Raw genomic sequence first — 18,780 nt, 5'->3', positions numbered from 1 at the left:
GTGGGTGGAGTCATACAACCACAGGGTGGACTGGTGGGAGGAGTCATACAACCACAGAGTGGACTGGTGGGTGGAGTCATACAACCACAGGGTGGACTGGTGGGAGGAGTCATACAGCCACAGGGTGGACTGGTGGGCGGAGTCATACAGCCACAGGGTGGACTGGTGGGTGGAGTCATACAACCACAGGGTGGACTGGTGGGCGGAGTCATACAGCCACAGGGTGGACTGGTGGGCCGAGTCATACAGCCACAGGGTGGACTGGTGGGCCGAGTCATACAACCACAGGGTGGACTGGTGGGCGGAGTCATACAACCACAGGGTGGACTGGTGGGAGGAGTCATACAACCACAGGGTGGACTGGTGGGAGGAGTCATACAGCCACAGGGTGGACTGGTGGGCCGAGTCATACAGCCACAGGGTGGACTGGTGGGTGGAGTCATACAACCACAGGGTGGACTGGTGGGTGGAGTCATACAGCCACAGGGTGGACTGGTGGGAGGAGTCATACAACCACAGGGTGGACTGGTGGGCGGAGTCAAACAACCACAGGGTGGACTGGTGGGCGGAGTCATACAACCACAGGGTGGACTGGTGGGCGGAGTCATACAACCACAGGGTCCACGGATCCACCAGGTGTCTCTGTTTTGGTTTTCAGAAAATGTATTTATGAAGGTTGTACGGGTGTGTTGACAGACAGGTCCTCATCCTGGATTTGAGCTCTTCTGTCTGCTGATTCCACTTGACCTCTCAGGGCCACCGTACAAAACGTCACCTCGATGACACGCTGTCAAACGGTGTTTGGCAACGTGCTGAGCTGAGCTTTAAATGAGTGAAGTGGTGTTTATCAGACAGTCTGTGGTGTGTGTGTGTGTGTGTGTGTGTGTGTGTGTGTGTTAATTGCGGGCTTTTAAACATGAGGTGCTAAAAGCTATCATCATTAGCAGCTCTTTGTTGGTCGTCACAGTAAAAGACAAACAGCCTCTGGTTTTAATGAGGCACTTGCATCCTCCACCCTCCTGTTTTTTTTATCCACCTGCTCACTCAGCTACATACAACATGTAAATCACACTGAGACTCTTCTCTGTTAATGGAGCTAGGCTACAGTTTCCCCCTGCTCTCTGTATGTGTGCTAAGCTAGGCTAAACATGGTAAAAATCTCAGCCCAAGCTGTTTTAAGTCGGTCTGTGTGGATAAAATCCAACATGTTTAATATTCATTATTTCATTTTCTGCAACAGCTTATCCTGTTGGGGTCACAGGGGGTGGAGCCTATCCCAGCTGACACTGGGTGAGAGGCAGGGTTCACCCTGGACAGGTCACCAGACTATCGCAGGGCTGACACATAGAGACAGACAACCATTCACACTCACATTCACACCTACGGACAATTTAGAGTCTCCAGTTAACCTGCATGTCTTTGGACTGTGGGAGGAAGCTGGAGCACCTGGAGGAAACCCACACTGACACGGGGAGAACATGTCAGAGCACCTGGAGGAAACCCACGCTGACACGGGGAGAACATGTCAGAGCACCTGGAGGAAACCCACGCTGACACGGGGAGAACATGTCAGAGCACCTGGAGGAAACCCACGCTGACACGGGGAGAACATGTCAGAGCACCTGGAGGAAACCCACGCTGACACGGGGAGAACATGTCAGAGCACCTGGAGGAAACCCACGCTGACACGGGGAGAACATGTGGGAGCACCTGGAGGAAACCCACGCTGACACGGGGAGAACATGTCAGAGCACCTGGAGGAAACCCACCTTAATTGAGATGGTGCACCTAGTTCAAACCATTCAGAGCATTTTAAATTGGTATAAACATGAAAAGTTGTTTCTCAGCTGGAACCAGAACAAAGCAGATTTTCCTTGACCAGAGGTGTGAACCATGATGACATCAGTGGGCGTGTCTTATTCTACAGGTTGGACAGAGAGGGTGGAGAGGTCATGTGAGAACTCCTTGGAGCTCATGCAGCTGTCTCATTAATGAGCAGTTCATGTGTGTTTTTGGGTAAAAACAAATGTCTGTGGTAACAAAAAAAGTTTGCAGGTCATCAGTGTGATCGATTTTGCTATTGTTTACTTCTGTTGTTCGTCCTCCTCCTTGATGACTCATCCTTGATCACAATGCTTCTGATTAAAACTGGTTTGATAGTTGGCAGGTAGGTTCCAGGAACCATGAACAGAACCAGAGCTCATTTGGTGGATCAGGGGAAACAGATAAAAAGGTTTCAGGTAGAGAAAGTGAAATGTTAAAATGTTGAAATGGTGAGAGTGACCTTGTAGTCTTAATATCAGAGCTCAGTAAAGGTTCATGTCGCGTAATATCAGCAGAACGTTTATCAGCAGAGATCAGACAACATGTTGGGGGCTTAAAACACAGAAACACCAACTGCTGCCATTATGTTCTGTGCGTGTGTGTGTGTGTGTGTGTGTGTGTGTGTGTGTGTGTGTGTGTGTGTGATTCTGTCTAGACATAATTTGTCATCCAACCTGGAAAAAATTTCCTAAATTGTGGCTCATTTGAAGTGAAAGAGCTTCCAGCCGAGAAACAGGCAGTTTGTTTTAAATGACACTTAATGACTCTGTGTGTGTGTGTGTGTGTGTGTGTGTGTGTGTGTGTGTGTGAATCATGAATACAACGTCGTCTGCAGGTCAAACAGCTGCTGCTCTCTGAGTAACAGCCGAGAAAACAAAGAAACTGAAACATCAGAATTGACTCGTGTTTAAAACATAAACGTCTGAATCTGAATGTTTCACATCACATACAGTACCTTACTACTGTAGGACTGCAGGACTGTAGGACTGCAGGACTGCAGGACTGTAGGACTGTAGGACTGCAGGACTGTAGGACTGCAGGACTGTAGGACTGCAGGACTGCAGGACTGTAGGACTTGTACTGAGGTACTTGTTCTGTGTATTCTCTATAAATCTTTCTCTTTGGTTGTAAACCGTTTGGACAGTCCAGCTGAAACTATTGGCCCATTAATCAGTTCGTCGATTGACAGAATATAAATTTGAAACTATTTATTTCAGGGCTCACTGATGCCCTGATCAGGGTCTGGGAGGAGATCCCTCAGGATACCATCTCCCAACTCATCAGGAGCACGTCCAGACGTTGTTAGGAGTGTATACAGACACACAGGGGACATACACACTGCTAACACACACTAAGTTCTTTTAATGGAAATTAGAAAACTTAAACTCATTTTTATTTCAAAAACGTGAGTCCAATCATCAACATGTTGGTCTCACCAGACACACACACACACATGTTGGTCTCACCAGACACACACTTTTAGTAATGACTTTAAAAATATAGATTCATTTGGAGCGGATTATGTGAAGGTCATATATTCTAATCCTCACTTCCTGTGGGCTACAGCAACACTAAACCCCTGAGCTTGCCTGAGAAGGACTAAATGCACAAAGCTGCTATTTTGAAATATCCCATGGAGAGAGACTCTCACTGCAGCCTGTTGTATTTTGTTGTGAAAATGTGGGCGTGCAGCCTCGTTCTGTGGACGATAAACCAGGTGCAGACTTCCATCTGTGTCACCGCTGATGAGGAAATACAGCGAGTGCTGGACGGAGCAGTGAGTGACAACAACCCCGCCCACATTTAAGAGGACTGTCTGAACACACCGAGGGTCTAGGTACCATGTCTGAAGGGTCACTGCTGGTTCCAGAGGTGCTGGACTGAAAGGGTTTGGTGGAGACGGGGTTTTAGAGATTTCGTTGAAACGTACTTCTGTAAAAACAGGCCTTTTGTCAATAACGGTAATTCAGATCATTATAATTTGTATACCCTGAGAGAGAGGACAACCTGAGGAATAAATAGTGTGATATTTGTGTCTGTAGTGTCAAAAATGTGAGCACGGTTGCAGGTTAGAAAACTGGTACTATCTGCTGTCCTTCAGAGATTTCTGGTCTGAGGTAACATGGAGCTCAGTGCAACAGTTGGACTTTCTCTCACTTTCATGCTCACTGTGCCACATGTGTAAGTCTGTTTCGTTCCACAGCTACATTATTTGAAAAAGCACAAGTTTCACTTTATTTTGACTAAAAATGATGTATGTAGAGTGAAAGTTGTGGGCGTGACAGTGAGTTAAAGAGAGATGTTGAAGAAGCTCTCTGCACTCTGACAGTTAAACATTCTGTCCCATAGAAACCCATTATAAAGGCAGAATATGGTTAAAGATATCAAAAAGCTGAATACAAGTTTAATTATTCAAAGTCTTAAACGCATTTTAGAGTTTAAATGAAGTCTGTTGCTGAAAGTTTGCAGAAGCAGTCGCATTTCAAAGTGCAGTGGGTGTGAGAGGAATGGACTATTCTCTTCATCATTTTCAGCTGTAAAGTGCCGCTCAGACTAAAGAGTCACGACAAGATGAAACTGTTTTAGAACGGATGATGGTATCACCTAACACTCAGCGCGTCACCTGTTTCAACAGCCAATCAGCTTGTAGTGAAGTCAGCTGATCAAGTCAAAATGACCACAGACAGTGTGTTGGCTTGCTGCAGCAGGTGCTCCGTCCCCACAGAGCCCTCTGTTTCCGTCCTCACGGTGTGCCGGTGTCAGACGGTGGGTCGCTGCTGCTGCTGGCTGTATGTGCTTATGCCCCGCCCACACACACATTCTCACTGACTGATGAATTGGTGCTGGTTATTTATATTATTGTGGCGTACTGATTATGAATACAGTCCATCTGATGCTGGTTTTGTTTCATCACTGTAGCCAGTATCTCACTATCACTATCCTCATTCAGATTTTAAGAAGCTACAAATTATATTCAGCCACAAAATAAGTCTGAAAAGCTGCAAATCAGAACGAAGTACAGAGAGTTGTTGACTAGAGATGATACGCCGTCTCATGGCGGTCACTTCCTGTCAACGTTACAGATCAGAAGCACAGAGAGTTGTTGACTAGAGATGATACGCCGTCTCATGGCGGTCACTTCCTGTCAACGTTACAGATCAGAAGCACAGAGAGTCGTTGACTAGAGATGATACGCCGTCTCATGGCGGTCACTTCCTGTCGACGTTACAGATCAGAAGCACAGAGAGTCGTTGACTAGAGATGATACGCCGTCTCATGGTGGTCACTTCCTGTGAACTGGCAGCTTTTAACATCATTACACATTGGCAGTACGTGTTTGTTTCAACTCATCTCGTCATGAATATTCGGTCTGAACTTAACTGAATTAAAAAAATGGTGAAGAAAGCTGAATATAATAAAAGATACGAATAGTAGAAAAAAGTTGAATACAAGCACCAATGTATGACAGTCACAGGAGAGACTTTAATACTTTTAATATTTCAACTGCATTTTACTGATTATCCTTTCTTTCACTGCAGTAACATGCAGAACTGGACTTGCTTGCGTTTCTTGAAGACGTTTTGCCTCTCATCAAAAAAGCCGTCTACATCAAGCTGGAACGACCATGGTTAAACAGAGGGGGCGGCTTACGACACTACTTATCCCCCACCTACAATGCAGTCCTGGGATCCCTCCCCAGACGACTTCACACACATTCACCCCTGGTCCCACCTGACCCTAAAGACTCACATGGTGGCCAGGTGGGTCAACGACTCACATTGTGACCTTAACGACTCTGAAACTAAGAGCTCACGTGACCCCTACAACTCTGTAAAGGGGCGTTCACACCAAGTGCGAATTCGCGAATTCACAAATTCGCGCGTCGATATTACATACAAAGTCAATGCAAAGACGCGATTAGATGTGAATTTGCACCGGGCGGTGCAATGGACACGTCTAGCATGACGCAATGGACGCGATGGATGCGATAGATGTGCCGCGATAGACGCGAAATTCGCGTCCAATGCCTCATCGCTGAAGTTGAAAATATTGAACTTTTGAGGCGAATTCGCGTGACGCTGTACCGTGAAAGCCAATCAGTGTTGAGATTCTCCCAACGTCACTGGCTTCATGACGTCAGTGACGTCTTGACGCCCTGATGTCCAGTTGTTGACACAACAATAAACTGCTACTCACCGGAGACAGATGGACAGGCGCTCCGCAGCTGAAATGGAGCGCCTGTACTTGGTGTCCTGCCAGGAGATCCTGGCGCCAACCCTCGCCAACAGGTCCTCAAACTGGGCCCCAGTCAGCCTGAAGTACCGCTGAAAGCAGCTATCATCCAGACGGAGTTCCTGAAGGAGGTGGTGAAACTCGGCGAGATGGTGTTATCTAGTGAAAATGGGCGGGCTCGCTACTCGCGTGACTGACACAATAACGCGAATTAACAAAATGGTCCGGTATCCAAACTCACGTGTTACACGCGGCGCGTTACTCGCGTTACGTGCGAGTAATTTGCTTTACTCGCGCCCGGTGTGAACGCACGGTAAGGGTTCCCACCCATGCAGAGTTTATAGCCTGCAACTTCATATCAGTCATTTAGAACTGAAGAAGCTTCTTGGATGAGAGGTGAAATGTCTTCAAGAAACTCAACCAAGTCCAGCTGCCTACGATACAGCACTTATGATTACCATGCCCTGGATGACTGAGAATCTTCACCAACAAATTGTAACACAGTATTTCTACATCATGGTATTAGTACTTTTACAAGATGTGAACACGTTCTCCACCTGTGTTGACGTCTCTCTCTGTCTCGTCTCTGCAGCGTCTCCACATCCAAACCTGGCTGGGAAACCCTGTCTGAAACTCAAAATCTACGTCAAACCAACCAGTGAGTCTCTTCTTCTGCTCTATCTTGTATTTTCTTTACATTAACATTTTATACTATCACGTTTCATAACATTTTTACTTTTTTATTTTTATAACTATGACTTTCTTGACTGAAATTTTAAAAAAAACGCTGTCCTATAACTTTTTGTTGCCGTTTTTACAACTTAATATACTATGTCTTTCTTTATATTTTATAACATACTTTGCTATGGCTTTGTTTTTACTTTTTCATCTCAACCTACATTATGACATTTTTTACTTTATTATGAAATACTATTCGATAACTTTTTTTACTCTAAACATACTACACTGACATTTCTCAACATACTATGCTATGATTTTGTGTTCCTTTTAAAACCGTACAAAACTACAATTTTTTACTTTTTTTTACACCACACTGTAGTTTGACTTTTTTTATGTTTTTCATATCATACTATGCTGTGACTTTTTATTTTTCATTTCATTTTTTCTTTTTCTCATCACTTTTTACATCACACTACATTATGACTTTTTGTGATTTTGTACGATATACTTTACGATGACATTTTTATCGCTATCTATGACAACATGCTATACTATGCCGTTTTTTCATGATTTTGGACGACATGCTATACTATGATGTTTTTTTCCTGATTTTGGACGACATGCTATACTATGACGTTTTTTCATGATTTTGGACGACATGCTATACTATGACGTTTTTTTCCTGATTTTGGACGACATGCTATACTATGCCGTTTTTTCATGATTTTGGACAACATGCTATACTATGACGTTTTTTCATGATTTTTGACGACATGCTATACTATGATGTTTTTTCATGATTTTTGACGACATGCTATACTATGACGTTTTTTCATGATTTTTGATGACATGCTATACTATGATGTTTTTTCATGATTTTTAATGACATGCTATGCCGTTTTTTCATGATTTGTGACGACATGCTATACTAGGACGTTTTTTTTCATGATTTTTGACGACATGCTATACTATGACGTTTTTTCATGATTTTGGACAACATGCTATACTGTGACTTTTTTTTATGATTTTTGACGACATGCTATACTATGACGTTTTTTCATGATTTTTGACGACATGCTATACTATGACGTTTTTTCATGATTTTTGACGACATGCTATACTATGACGTTTTTTCATGATTTTTGACGACATGCTATACTATGACGTTTTTTCATGATTTTTGACGACATGCTATACTGTGACTTTTTTTATGATTTTTGACGACATGCTATACTATGACGTTTTTTTCATGATTTTTGACGACATGCTATACTATGACGTTTTTTCATGATTTTTGACGATATGGTATACTATGAAATTTGTTCATGATTAATGACGACATGCTATACTGTGACGTGTTTTCATGATTAATGACAACATGCTATACTGTGACTTTTTTTTATGATTTTTGACATGCTGCACTATGACGTTTTTTCATGCTTAATGACGACATGCTAAACTGTGACTTTTTTTATGATTTTTGACGACATGCTATACTGTGACGTTTTTTCATGATTAATGACGACATGCTATACTGTGACTTTTTTTATGATTTTTGACGACATGCTATACTATAACGTTTTTTCATGCTTAATGACGACATGCTATACTATGACGTTTCTTCATGATTTATGACGACATGCTATACTGTGACTTTTTTTATGATTTTTGACGACATGCTATACTATGACGTTTTTTCATGCTTAATGACGACATGCTATACTATGACGTTTGTTCATGATTTTGGACGACATGCTATATTATGACATTTGTTCATGATTTTTGATGACATGCTATACTATGATGTTTTTTCATGCTTAATGACGACATGCTATACTGTGACTTTTTTTATGATTTTTGACGACATGCTGTACTATGACGTTTTTTCATGCTTAATGACGACATGCTATACTGTGACTTTTTTTATGATTTTTGACGACATGCTGTACTATGACGTTTTTTCATGCTTAATGACGACATGCTATACTGTGACTTTTTTCATGATTTTTGACGACATGCTATACTGTGACTTTTTTTATGATTTTTGACGACATGCTATACTATGACGTTTTTTTCATGATTTTTGACGACATGCTATACTATGATGTTTTTTCATGATTTTTAATGACATGCTATACTATGATGTTTTTTCATGATTTTGGAAGACATGCTATACTATGACGTTTTTTCATGATTTTTGACGACATGCTATACTGTGACTTTTTTTATGATTTTTGACGACATGCTATACTATGACGTTTTTTTCATGATTTTTGACGACATGCTATACTATGATGTTTTTTTCATGATTTGTGACGACATGCTATACTATGACGTTTTTTTCATGATTTTTGACGACATGCTATACTGTGACTTTTTTTTATGATTTTTGACGACATGCTATACTATGACGTTTTTTTCATGATTTTTGACGACATGCTATACTATGATGTTTTTTTCATGATTTGTGACGACATGCTATACTATGACGTTTTTTTCATGATTTTTGACGACATGCTATACTATGACGTTTTTTCATGATTTTGGACAACATGCTATACTGTGACTTTTTTTATGATTTTTGACGACATGCTATACTATGACGTTTTTTCATGATTTTTGACGACATGCTATACTATGACGTTTGTTCATGATTTTTGACGACATGGTATACTATGAAATTTGTTCATGATTAATGACGACATGCTATACTGTGACGTGTTTTCATGATTAATGACAACATGCTATACTGTGACTTTTTTTTTATGATTTTTGACATGCTGCACTATGACGTTTTTTCATGCTTAATGACGACATGCTGTACTATGACGTTTTTTCATGCTTAATGACGACATGCTAAACTGTGACTTTTTTTATGATTTTTGACGACATGCTATACTGTGACGTTTTTTCATGATTAATGACGACATGCTATACTGTGACTTTTTTTATGATTTTTGACGACATGCTATACTATAACGTTTTTTCATGCTTAATGACGACATGCTATACTATGACGTTTCTTCATGATTTATGACGACGTGCTATACTGTGACTTTTTTTATGATTTTTGACGACATGCTATACTATGACGTGTTTTCATGATTAATGACGACATGCTATACTATGACGTTTGTTCATGATTTTGGACGACATGCTATATTATGACATTTGTTCATGATTTTTGATGACATGCTATACTATGATGTTTTTTCATGCTTAATGACGACATGCTATACTGTGACTTTTTTTTATGATTTTTGACGACATGCTGTACTATGACGTTTTTTCATGCTTAATGACGACATGCTATACTGTGACTTTTTTTATGATTTTTGACGACATGCTGTACTATGACGTTTTTTCATGCTTAATGACGACATGCTATACTATGACTTTTTTTATGATTTTTGACGACATGCTATACTGTGACGTTTTTTCATGATTAATGACGACAAGGTATACTATAACGTTTTTTCATGCTTAATGACGACATGCTATACTATGACGTTTCTTCATGATTTATGACGACATGCTATACTGTGACTTTTTTTATGATTTTTGACGACATACTATACTATGACGTTTTTTCATGATTTTGGACAACATGCTATACAATAACGTTTTTTCATGGTTGTTGACGACATGCTATACCATGACTTTTTTTCATGACTTCGGACAACATGCTATACTATGACATTTTTTCATGATTTTGGACGACATGCTATACTGCGACGTTTTTTCGTGGTTTGTGACGACATGTTATATTATGACGTTTTTGCATGATTTTTGACGACATAAAATACTGAGACTTTTTTTATGACATAAAAACGACAACACTTCCAAAAGTAACTTCTCAATCGTAAAATTAATTTCAGAGGTTTTGATATGGAAGACCTTGGGGATTTATTCACTCCTGTGTAATATTAAACAGACAGCAAGTAATATTCCATAAGTATTTATTCACATCAAAGCAAAATTACATTAACAAAAACACACAAATTTACAGTCTTGATCAACTGAACTAATGACTAAGACACAGTGAGTGTGTGTGTGTTTGTGTGTGTGTGTGTGCAGGAGACAAAGAGAAGGTATGTCTGGATGTAAGTTTCAATACACAAACACAAAATGACTGACAATAGACAAAACTAAAATGAAGATAGCCAAATGAAAGGTGACCACAGAGGAAGGTGTTCTGAGCAAATCCAGCACTGACATTTTTGTTTTCATTTTTATAATACTATACATGCTATACTATGACGTTTTTTCATGGTTTATGACAACACTATGCTATTATAGTTTTTTCATGCTGACTTTTTTATGACTTTAAGAAAATAATATACTGTGCGTTGAATTTTTTATTAGGTTTTTACAACATACTTTAATCTTTATTTTTTAATCACATATTTATTATACATTAAAGTATGATTTTAAAACTAGTTTACTTTACACATTACAGTTTTTCATCCCCTAACTGTCCAGTGAAAACTACGTATCTCCAGATGTGTTGACTTTGAATGTTTGTGATAAAACTGAAGGACGAACGTGAATAAACTCCTTAAACACCCCCATGGATAAGCTGGAAAATGCAACACGCACATTAATGCAGCAGTAATACTGATCAAAAACTAACTCATACATTAGTAAAACACTGATAGCGAACAATTTGCTGCGCTATTAATACTGAAGTTCAGTTTGTAGGATAAAGTGAGGTTAAACTTCAAAACACAAAACAACAATAATTTAACTATGATTCATTTTGTTCCAGTTAAACTCAGACTGTAAATGAAACACAGAGAATAAATCCTGTCCTTCTTCTTCAGTCCCGTGCAGAATAGTCCACATCCAGCTTCTTACAGTTTGTCTCCGTGTCTCTCTCAGATGACTCGGTCTACGAGTCTCCGGAGCCCTTCCTGACAGACGACACCACCGGTGGCTGCAACATCGCTCTGCCCCGCCTCTCCCTGCTGTCAGCCATGTTGCTCGCCCTCCTCCTCATGCTCATCCTCGCCTCCTCATAGCACCTCCTGCTCCTCTTCTTCTTCCTCCAGTTGGACCGATCGCCGTCTTCCCGTCACTCTGAGGAGAAAACCTGAGACAGGAAACAAATCCAGACCTCCTCTCCCTGACCTCTGACCTTCACCTGAACGCCACTCAGCAGTGCAGCCAATCAGAGGCGGCTGAGGTCACTGGTGGGAGGAGCCTGGAGCTGCATACTGAGTCACTGCTGGAATCATCTTTGCTCTCTGATGGATGTTTCTGCTTCGACAGAGTCCAGACTCCCACGTTAAATTTAACACTTCCCAACCTGACATACAGACATACGTGTTTATGTATGTTTGGTTGTTTTACAGTTTTACAGTATATTTATCCAACTTCTGCCTCTTAAGTTCTTGACACTTGTTAGATGTTTTTTTTATTCTGCCGCCAAATTGAAACCTGAGTTTCAGTTCAGATGCCAAAACTTTACTTTGAGTAAAAGTACTTTGAGTCTAAATACATTTTTCTACATAACCCTTTTTTGTTTTTCTAAAAAAAGCCAAACTTAAAGGACCACACCAGCAGTTCAACATGTTTTAGGTGTTAACTATGATTCTACAAACCCTCAAAATTCACAAGAAGTTCTATCGTGCAGATTCAATCACAAAGTGTCGTCCTTTGGGACACCCAAAAACTATAATAACCAGTGCAGGCGAGGTTGTCATCTCATATCATATCTGTAACACTGCATAATGATCATGATCCATGATATTTTCTGAATCTTACAAAAGCTTTTGGACAAGTTAAGAGATGACGCTCTCACTGTCGAAGCCCCTAAACATGATGTTTCTTTAATCTTGTGCCAGAACTTGACTCTGAGGCTGCTGTCAGCCCTAGAGTGGTCTCCTCTGGTCTGAATCAGGGACTCATGTTGTTCCAAAGTTGTATAATTGCCTAGAGTTGGTTGGTGTTCTCACGGCAGCATTTACAAGAGGACCAGATCAAATGCCTTGTGTGAGAAAGCTGCTCTTGATTGGTCAGAATTTCCATGTGGGAAAAATCCAGGAAGTAAAGCAAACGTTGAAGAAGAGTACACTTGCAAGATAAATGTGACACTTTCTAATGTCACAATGGAGGGACAACTACGCAGGTTGATTTTAGCGCTGCTCATCGTGGACTATATTGCTGTCATTGTTCATTTTAGTCAAAGCATACAGTTTGAAAACGAGGCAAACGCGGCTCCAACTAGAAAACAATGTTTTGATGCATTGGATGTGCTGGATGTGCATATTAAGGCAGTACAGGAGGAGGTGCACTGAGGGAGCAAACCAACTGGAGTTCGATTGAACTGAACCAAACGCGGCAGGTGTAAACGCACCCTAAACCTACAAAACTTTAAGAACTTCAAGGTCTCCAAACAAGACACTTTATGTCCCAACTCAACCTTCAGGTGTATTTTGGAGATTTAAATGTACTTCTTCAGCTGTTCCAGGCAGCGGCTGGTTTCATGTCAGAGCAGAATCACAATCTTTTAACAGAGGAGCGTTGTTGGAGTTTATTCCATCACTGTAAACATGATAGAATAAACATTCAGTCTGCATTCATTTAATCTGACACTACTGATCTGAGGTATTTAACCTGTGTTATGCAACAATAATGATAAAAAGCCAGAATTGATGTTCTCTGTGATGTCTTTTACAATATGAGCAACAGTTTGCTGGTAATTTTTTATATTGTACAGTATGTAAATTAACGGAAATCAATGGCTGCCTGGAGAGAAAAATACATCAAAAACTGGGGAAAAAAACTTTAAAATAAATATGGAAACCCTGAAGTCCCAAAAAGCATGCTTTTAAAATAAAATTAAATACCTTATTTCCTCAAATAAAAGTCTGATCTCTAATAATGGCTGGAGAAATAAAACAAACAACAAGGATAAACTTGTGGTACCTGTTATATAATCACACGTACATCTCAATACTTTAATAAATCAATGAATAACGTCATGTTATTTATGCACTTTGGAGACCTCCTCTAAAACATGTTAATTTTCCAGCCAAACTGGATTTTGTAGTAACGTATACATGTGCCACAAGACAGCCGTAGCTACTTCTGATTTATCGTATAGGAACTGAGCAAATATTTCACAATAAAAGCCTTGATAGGAAATTAAGGTATTCTGTCCACTGAAAGGCTTTAAATTTGGAATACATACAGGAAGTGTTGAATTTGTTTACAGCAAAATGCTGAAAAAATAGCAGATCAGAAAAGGAGGCTTCAAAATAAAATATGACCAAATATTTTTATCAAACACTGTGAATTAGAAATGAATCTGATATCCTCTGCAGCTGAGCTAAATAATGAACAGAATAATATTTACAGTATATTCTTTTAAATATCCTACACAACATATTATGCTAATAATTTGATCTTGTTTACAAGCTTTAAAAAATACATTTTTAGGATTTTAAAGGGTCCATAAGTTCAGCTAAAACTTGCAAACACACTGATGTGGTCTTTCAGTACAACGTCTGACTAAATATGGTACACAATTAACAAAATTGTTATTTAAATCAGGAAATATCTGAGAAACCAGAGTAAATATCAGAGTAAGCAGTCAGGGAGATGAGCAGGTACAAACACCACTGACTTAATGAATCTTTTTGGTACCAAGTGACGTGAAAAACAAATTTTAGAAACACAGATTCGTACCAAATATTTACCTGAAACGCAGCGGTCAGTGGAGTCCAGCTTCAATCGGTTTCTCTGCGGAGAAATGAAACATATCAGGCTGATTATCATCTTTGATTCTTCATCACAGCTCTGGACTTCTTCATCAACAGACAGAATATCATCATCATCAGCAGCAGCAGCAGCAGAAACAGACTCTAACAGACTTCAGTCAGAGCAGCGTTCACCAGCTCTCTGTTCTGCTGCAGCTGTTAGTTGTAAACCTGGTTTGTCCCACAACATCAGTTTTATCTCTGAGACATTTTCACTGATGATACAGTCACAGAAACTGGACACAGCCGTCAAACACAACGCAGCAGCTCTACTGACAAAACTGCTGCTACGATACATCCAACAGAGTCTGACATCTGAGTGACGACCGCTAAAAATACTGCTAACTCTGACATAGCTTCACAGTCACTGGGGACAGGCTAACAACAAGCTAATGTAGCTTCACAGTTCAATGCAGCAAGCTAATGTAGCTTCACAGACCTGCCGGACAAGCTAACCTAGGTTGACAGACTTAATGGTAAAGCTAATGCAACTTCACAGACTGACTGGATGAGCTAACGTAGCTTTACAGACCGATGGGACGAGCTAGGGACAAGCTAACATGGCTTTAAAGATAGACCAGACAAGCTTATGTAGCTTTACAGACAGTAAAGAATAGCTACGGACAAGCTACGTAGCTTCACAGACCTACGTAATGAGCTAACATAGCTTCACAGAGTGACAAAACAAGTCAATGACAAGTTAGCAAATTCTCAGCAATGTAGCTTAACAAACCTGCAGGGTAAGCTAATGTAGCTTTACAGTAAAGCAAGGTCATGTTTTACAATGCCACAGGACAACCTAACAATGATCTAAAATAACTTCCTAGACCTACAAGGGAAGGTATTGTGACTTCATAGACCTACAGTACAAGTTGACGTAGCCCCACAGACCTAGGGGATGAACTAATGTAGCTTGAAAGACAGATGGGACGAGCTAGGGAAAAGCTAATATAGCTTTAAAGACTGACCAGACAAGCTCATGTACCTTCACAGACCTAATGATAGAGCTAACATAGCTTCTCAGACCTGCAGGGTAAGCTAACGTAACTTTACAGTAAAACAAAGTATTGTAGCTTCACAATACAAATGGACAATTGAATGATGACCTTAAATAACTTCCTAGACCTACAAGGCAAGATAGCATATCGTCAAAGATCTACGGTACAAGCTAACGTAGCTCCATATGCCAATAGAATGGGCTAACATAGTGTCACAGTGCGACAGTACAAACTGAATTGGGCTTTACAGACCAACGAGACAAGCCAACAACAAGCTAATACAATTTCACAAACCTACAGGTTACACAGGGCTTTACGGACTTAGAGCATGAGCTAACACAGCTTTACGTGCCCATAAAACAGGCTAACATAGTTTCACTGAGCAACAGGATAAGGTAATGACAAGCTCACATAACTTCCCAGACCTATAAGACGAGCCAGTGTAGCTTCACAGACTTATGGGGCAAGCTAACGTAGCTTCACAGACCTATAGAACAAAGTAATGTAGCTTCACTGAGCAACAGGACAGCTTAAGACAAGCTACCATAACTTTCCACACCTATAGGATGCACTAATGTAGTTTCACAGACCAGTGGGACAAGCTAATGTAACTTTACAGACCTATGGGGCAAGTTAGCGTAGCTTCACAGACCTATAGAATAAGGAAATGTAGCTTCACAGACACCCTAACAATAAGCTAGCATAACTTTCCAGACCTACAGGATGAGCTAATGTAGCCTCACAGACTGGCTGGAAGAGCTAACAACAGGCTAACGAAGCTTCACATAAATAGAACAAGGTAATGTAGCTTCACTGAGCAACAGGACAACCAAAGACAAGCTAACATAACTTTCCACACCTACAGGATGCACTAATGTAGTTTTACAGAGCGGTGGGACAGCTAACGTAGCTTCACAGACCTATAGAATACGGAAACGGAGCTTCACGGAGCAACAAGACAACGTAACAATGAGCTAACATTACTTTCCAGATATACAGGTCGAGCTAACAACAAACCAACAAAACATAAGGACAAGCTAAGGATGAGCTAACGTAGCTCCACAGACTGACAGATTATCACAAAAAGAATTACACGCGTAAATGTTCACCCTGAAATAGATTCATTTTCTAATAGTTTCTGTCGTTGTGGCTCATTTCTGTGACCGTAATCATCCTCAGTGTTGAATAAAGAAATAAATCAGATGAGACTGTTGTCTCTCTTTCTCTCAGCAGACGGCCTTTTCTTCTGTAAATCTGCCAAAGACTATTATTAAACTTTTCTATTAGCGGGAAAAGTCATACAGCAGCTACAGGGGTCATCCTGGCCCCGCCCACTTCTGCCATAGTGGGCGGGGTTATGTCTAGGGGAGGAGTCAAGTCGATTCTTTTTTTCTAAATCGTGTTGTCAAATAAAAACGAATGTTAAGTGCAAAACAAAAATGAAACAATCAAAAATGGCCTTTTTCCCACTGGTGCTGAATTTTTAGTGACTGACTGACTTGTTTTCTGGGAAACAGCGACACTGTGTGGTTGAGAAGACGCTTTCTTTTCTCTTCATCTCTTCATACTATCCCTCCATCTCCACTGATGGAGGAGCAGTGTGTCCTTGTGTGTGTGGACGAGCAGGGGCATGCTGGGAAATGCAGTATATATGTAACGAAGGCACTGTGATGGAGGATGGACGGCAGATGTAGCACTTGGACTCCTGTGGAGAAACAGACTGACTTTGTTTCCTCGTTTGGGACAAAAAGAGCGAAAAATCAAGTTTTTATTTTACGTTTGTGCCATTTGTTTTTCTGTTTTAAAAAATGTAGGAGAAAATTCATATGAGATATGAAATCATGAAGGAATCAGTCGGATGTTTGTTGTTGTTGATGTTGTTGCTGTTGTTGTTGTTGTTTTTCTCCTTTATGTTCCTGCTTGCATCATAATGCATTCTGGTCTTTGTAGTCCTGTGCTTTCCAGTTCTGTTGAGGTGTAAGGGTTCGGTGGGTTTTACGGTCCATCGTCCTTTTCTGGGTTGATTTTCGTGTGAAGGGAATCCGATTTTCGTGGCGTAAGAAATGTTAAAGAAGCCGGAGGAAAGAAAAACTACAGAAAAAAGTTCTGAGCGGGAGTGAGACCTCCCTGCTGTCTCTGGTTTACAGTGTCTCTGAGAAGAAAATGTTTTTCTACATCCAAATGTCTGCATAATCTATTCTCTGAAAGACAAAAAAATCTGTTTTTGTATATTTTCTTATTGGATGCTTATAAAGTCCTGTTAAAGAATGCATTTATCTGATTGGCTAAAGAGCTAACGAGGGGTCAGAGGTCAGCGGGCCTCTTCAAGACATTTTTTTCTGTGCTGCATGAGCAGGAAAAATTAAACTTAAAAATACATTTACTGAATTAACTTTGAAGATGATTTCAGAGAGAAAATGTTAAGAAGTGTATGAATCTGTGTTTGATAAATTCACCAATAAAAAAAAACTTCCACTAAAAATGTTTTTCAGACTTTGTCCAGTTTGTTTCCACTGAGAGCAAAGATCTCATTTGTATTAATGAAACAATACACTTAATATAATCCTTTGATTATGTTTAAAATGTTTACTGTATGAACTGCTGGGTGATTGATCTGTTATAGTTCATCGTCAGGATGTTTGTATGTAAAAATCTGAATCAGAACGTGACAGTTTAGAGCAGGTTTGCTCTTACTGTCGTATAAAGTGACTGGAAATGGAATTCTCAGCCAAAATACTCACAGTTGTACGTACGACACAGGATTTAACAACTTCCCAAGACATAGTTTAACAAAATACATAATTGAATTAGAATTTATAAATCTATAAATCTGACATGTATAAAAGAGTCAGAGGTGAAATGTGTGTTTTCTATATTAAGATACAGAAATATGTTAAAGTTATATTTTAATTCAGGACAAAAAGTGACAGTCAGCTGGTTTCAGTGTTTGTCAGGTAAAAAGACAAACAGGTTTCAACTAAAACAACTACAACTTATTCAGATCTGTAAATTACATTTATAACATAACTTCAGTTTCTGGCTCCGTGTCGGCAGCAGCCTGTTTGAGTTGTTTTAAGAACTGGGCCCAGTGTGTGACGCTGACCGGACCAGGGAACCCACTGGTTGTTTTGATTTGTGAACAGTAATTGTTGTTACTATAATGTGAAGCGTTCTCTGACACAAGAATTTCCTTTGGGATAATAACGTTCTATAAATTGACTTGAAAATATATATTTCTATTGTCAAGGTGAAGAATATCGTTCAATATGAGTTTGTTTTTG

General features: G+C 40.0%; 1 protein-coding gene across 2 annotated transcripts in view; it reads left to right on the top strand.

Annotated features, from left to right (window-relative positions):
• Positions 1 to 17,005, top strand: part of LOC125895577 (ephrin-A2-like) — a 99,894-nt gene extending 82,889 nt beyond the window's left edge. For both annotated transcript variants that reach the window (XM_049587519.1, XM_049587520.1), the window contains exons 3-4: positions 6,650 to 6,715; positions 11,620 to 17,005. In XM_049587519.1, coding sequence (XP_049443476.1) covers positions 6,650 to 6,715; positions 11,620 to 11,759 — 206 coding nt within the window. In that variant the 3' untranslated portion in view covers positions 11,760 to 17,005. The remainder of the gene's footprint in view (positions 1 to 6,649; positions 6,716 to 11,619) is intronic.
• Positions 17,006 to 18,780: the final 1,775 nt, after the last annotated feature.

Source organism: Epinephelus fuscoguttatus, linkage group LG10 (assembly GCF_011397635.1).
Source record: "Epinephelus fuscoguttatus linkage group LG10, E.fuscoguttatus.final_Chr_v1".
NCBI classification, from domain to species: domain Eukaryota; kingdom Metazoa; phylum Chordata; class Actinopteri; order Perciformes; family Serranidae; genus Epinephelus; species Epinephelus fuscoguttatus.
The sequence above is the reverse complement of the archived record's forward strand: the minus strand, read 5'-3'. Positions and strand labels throughout refer to the sequence as shown.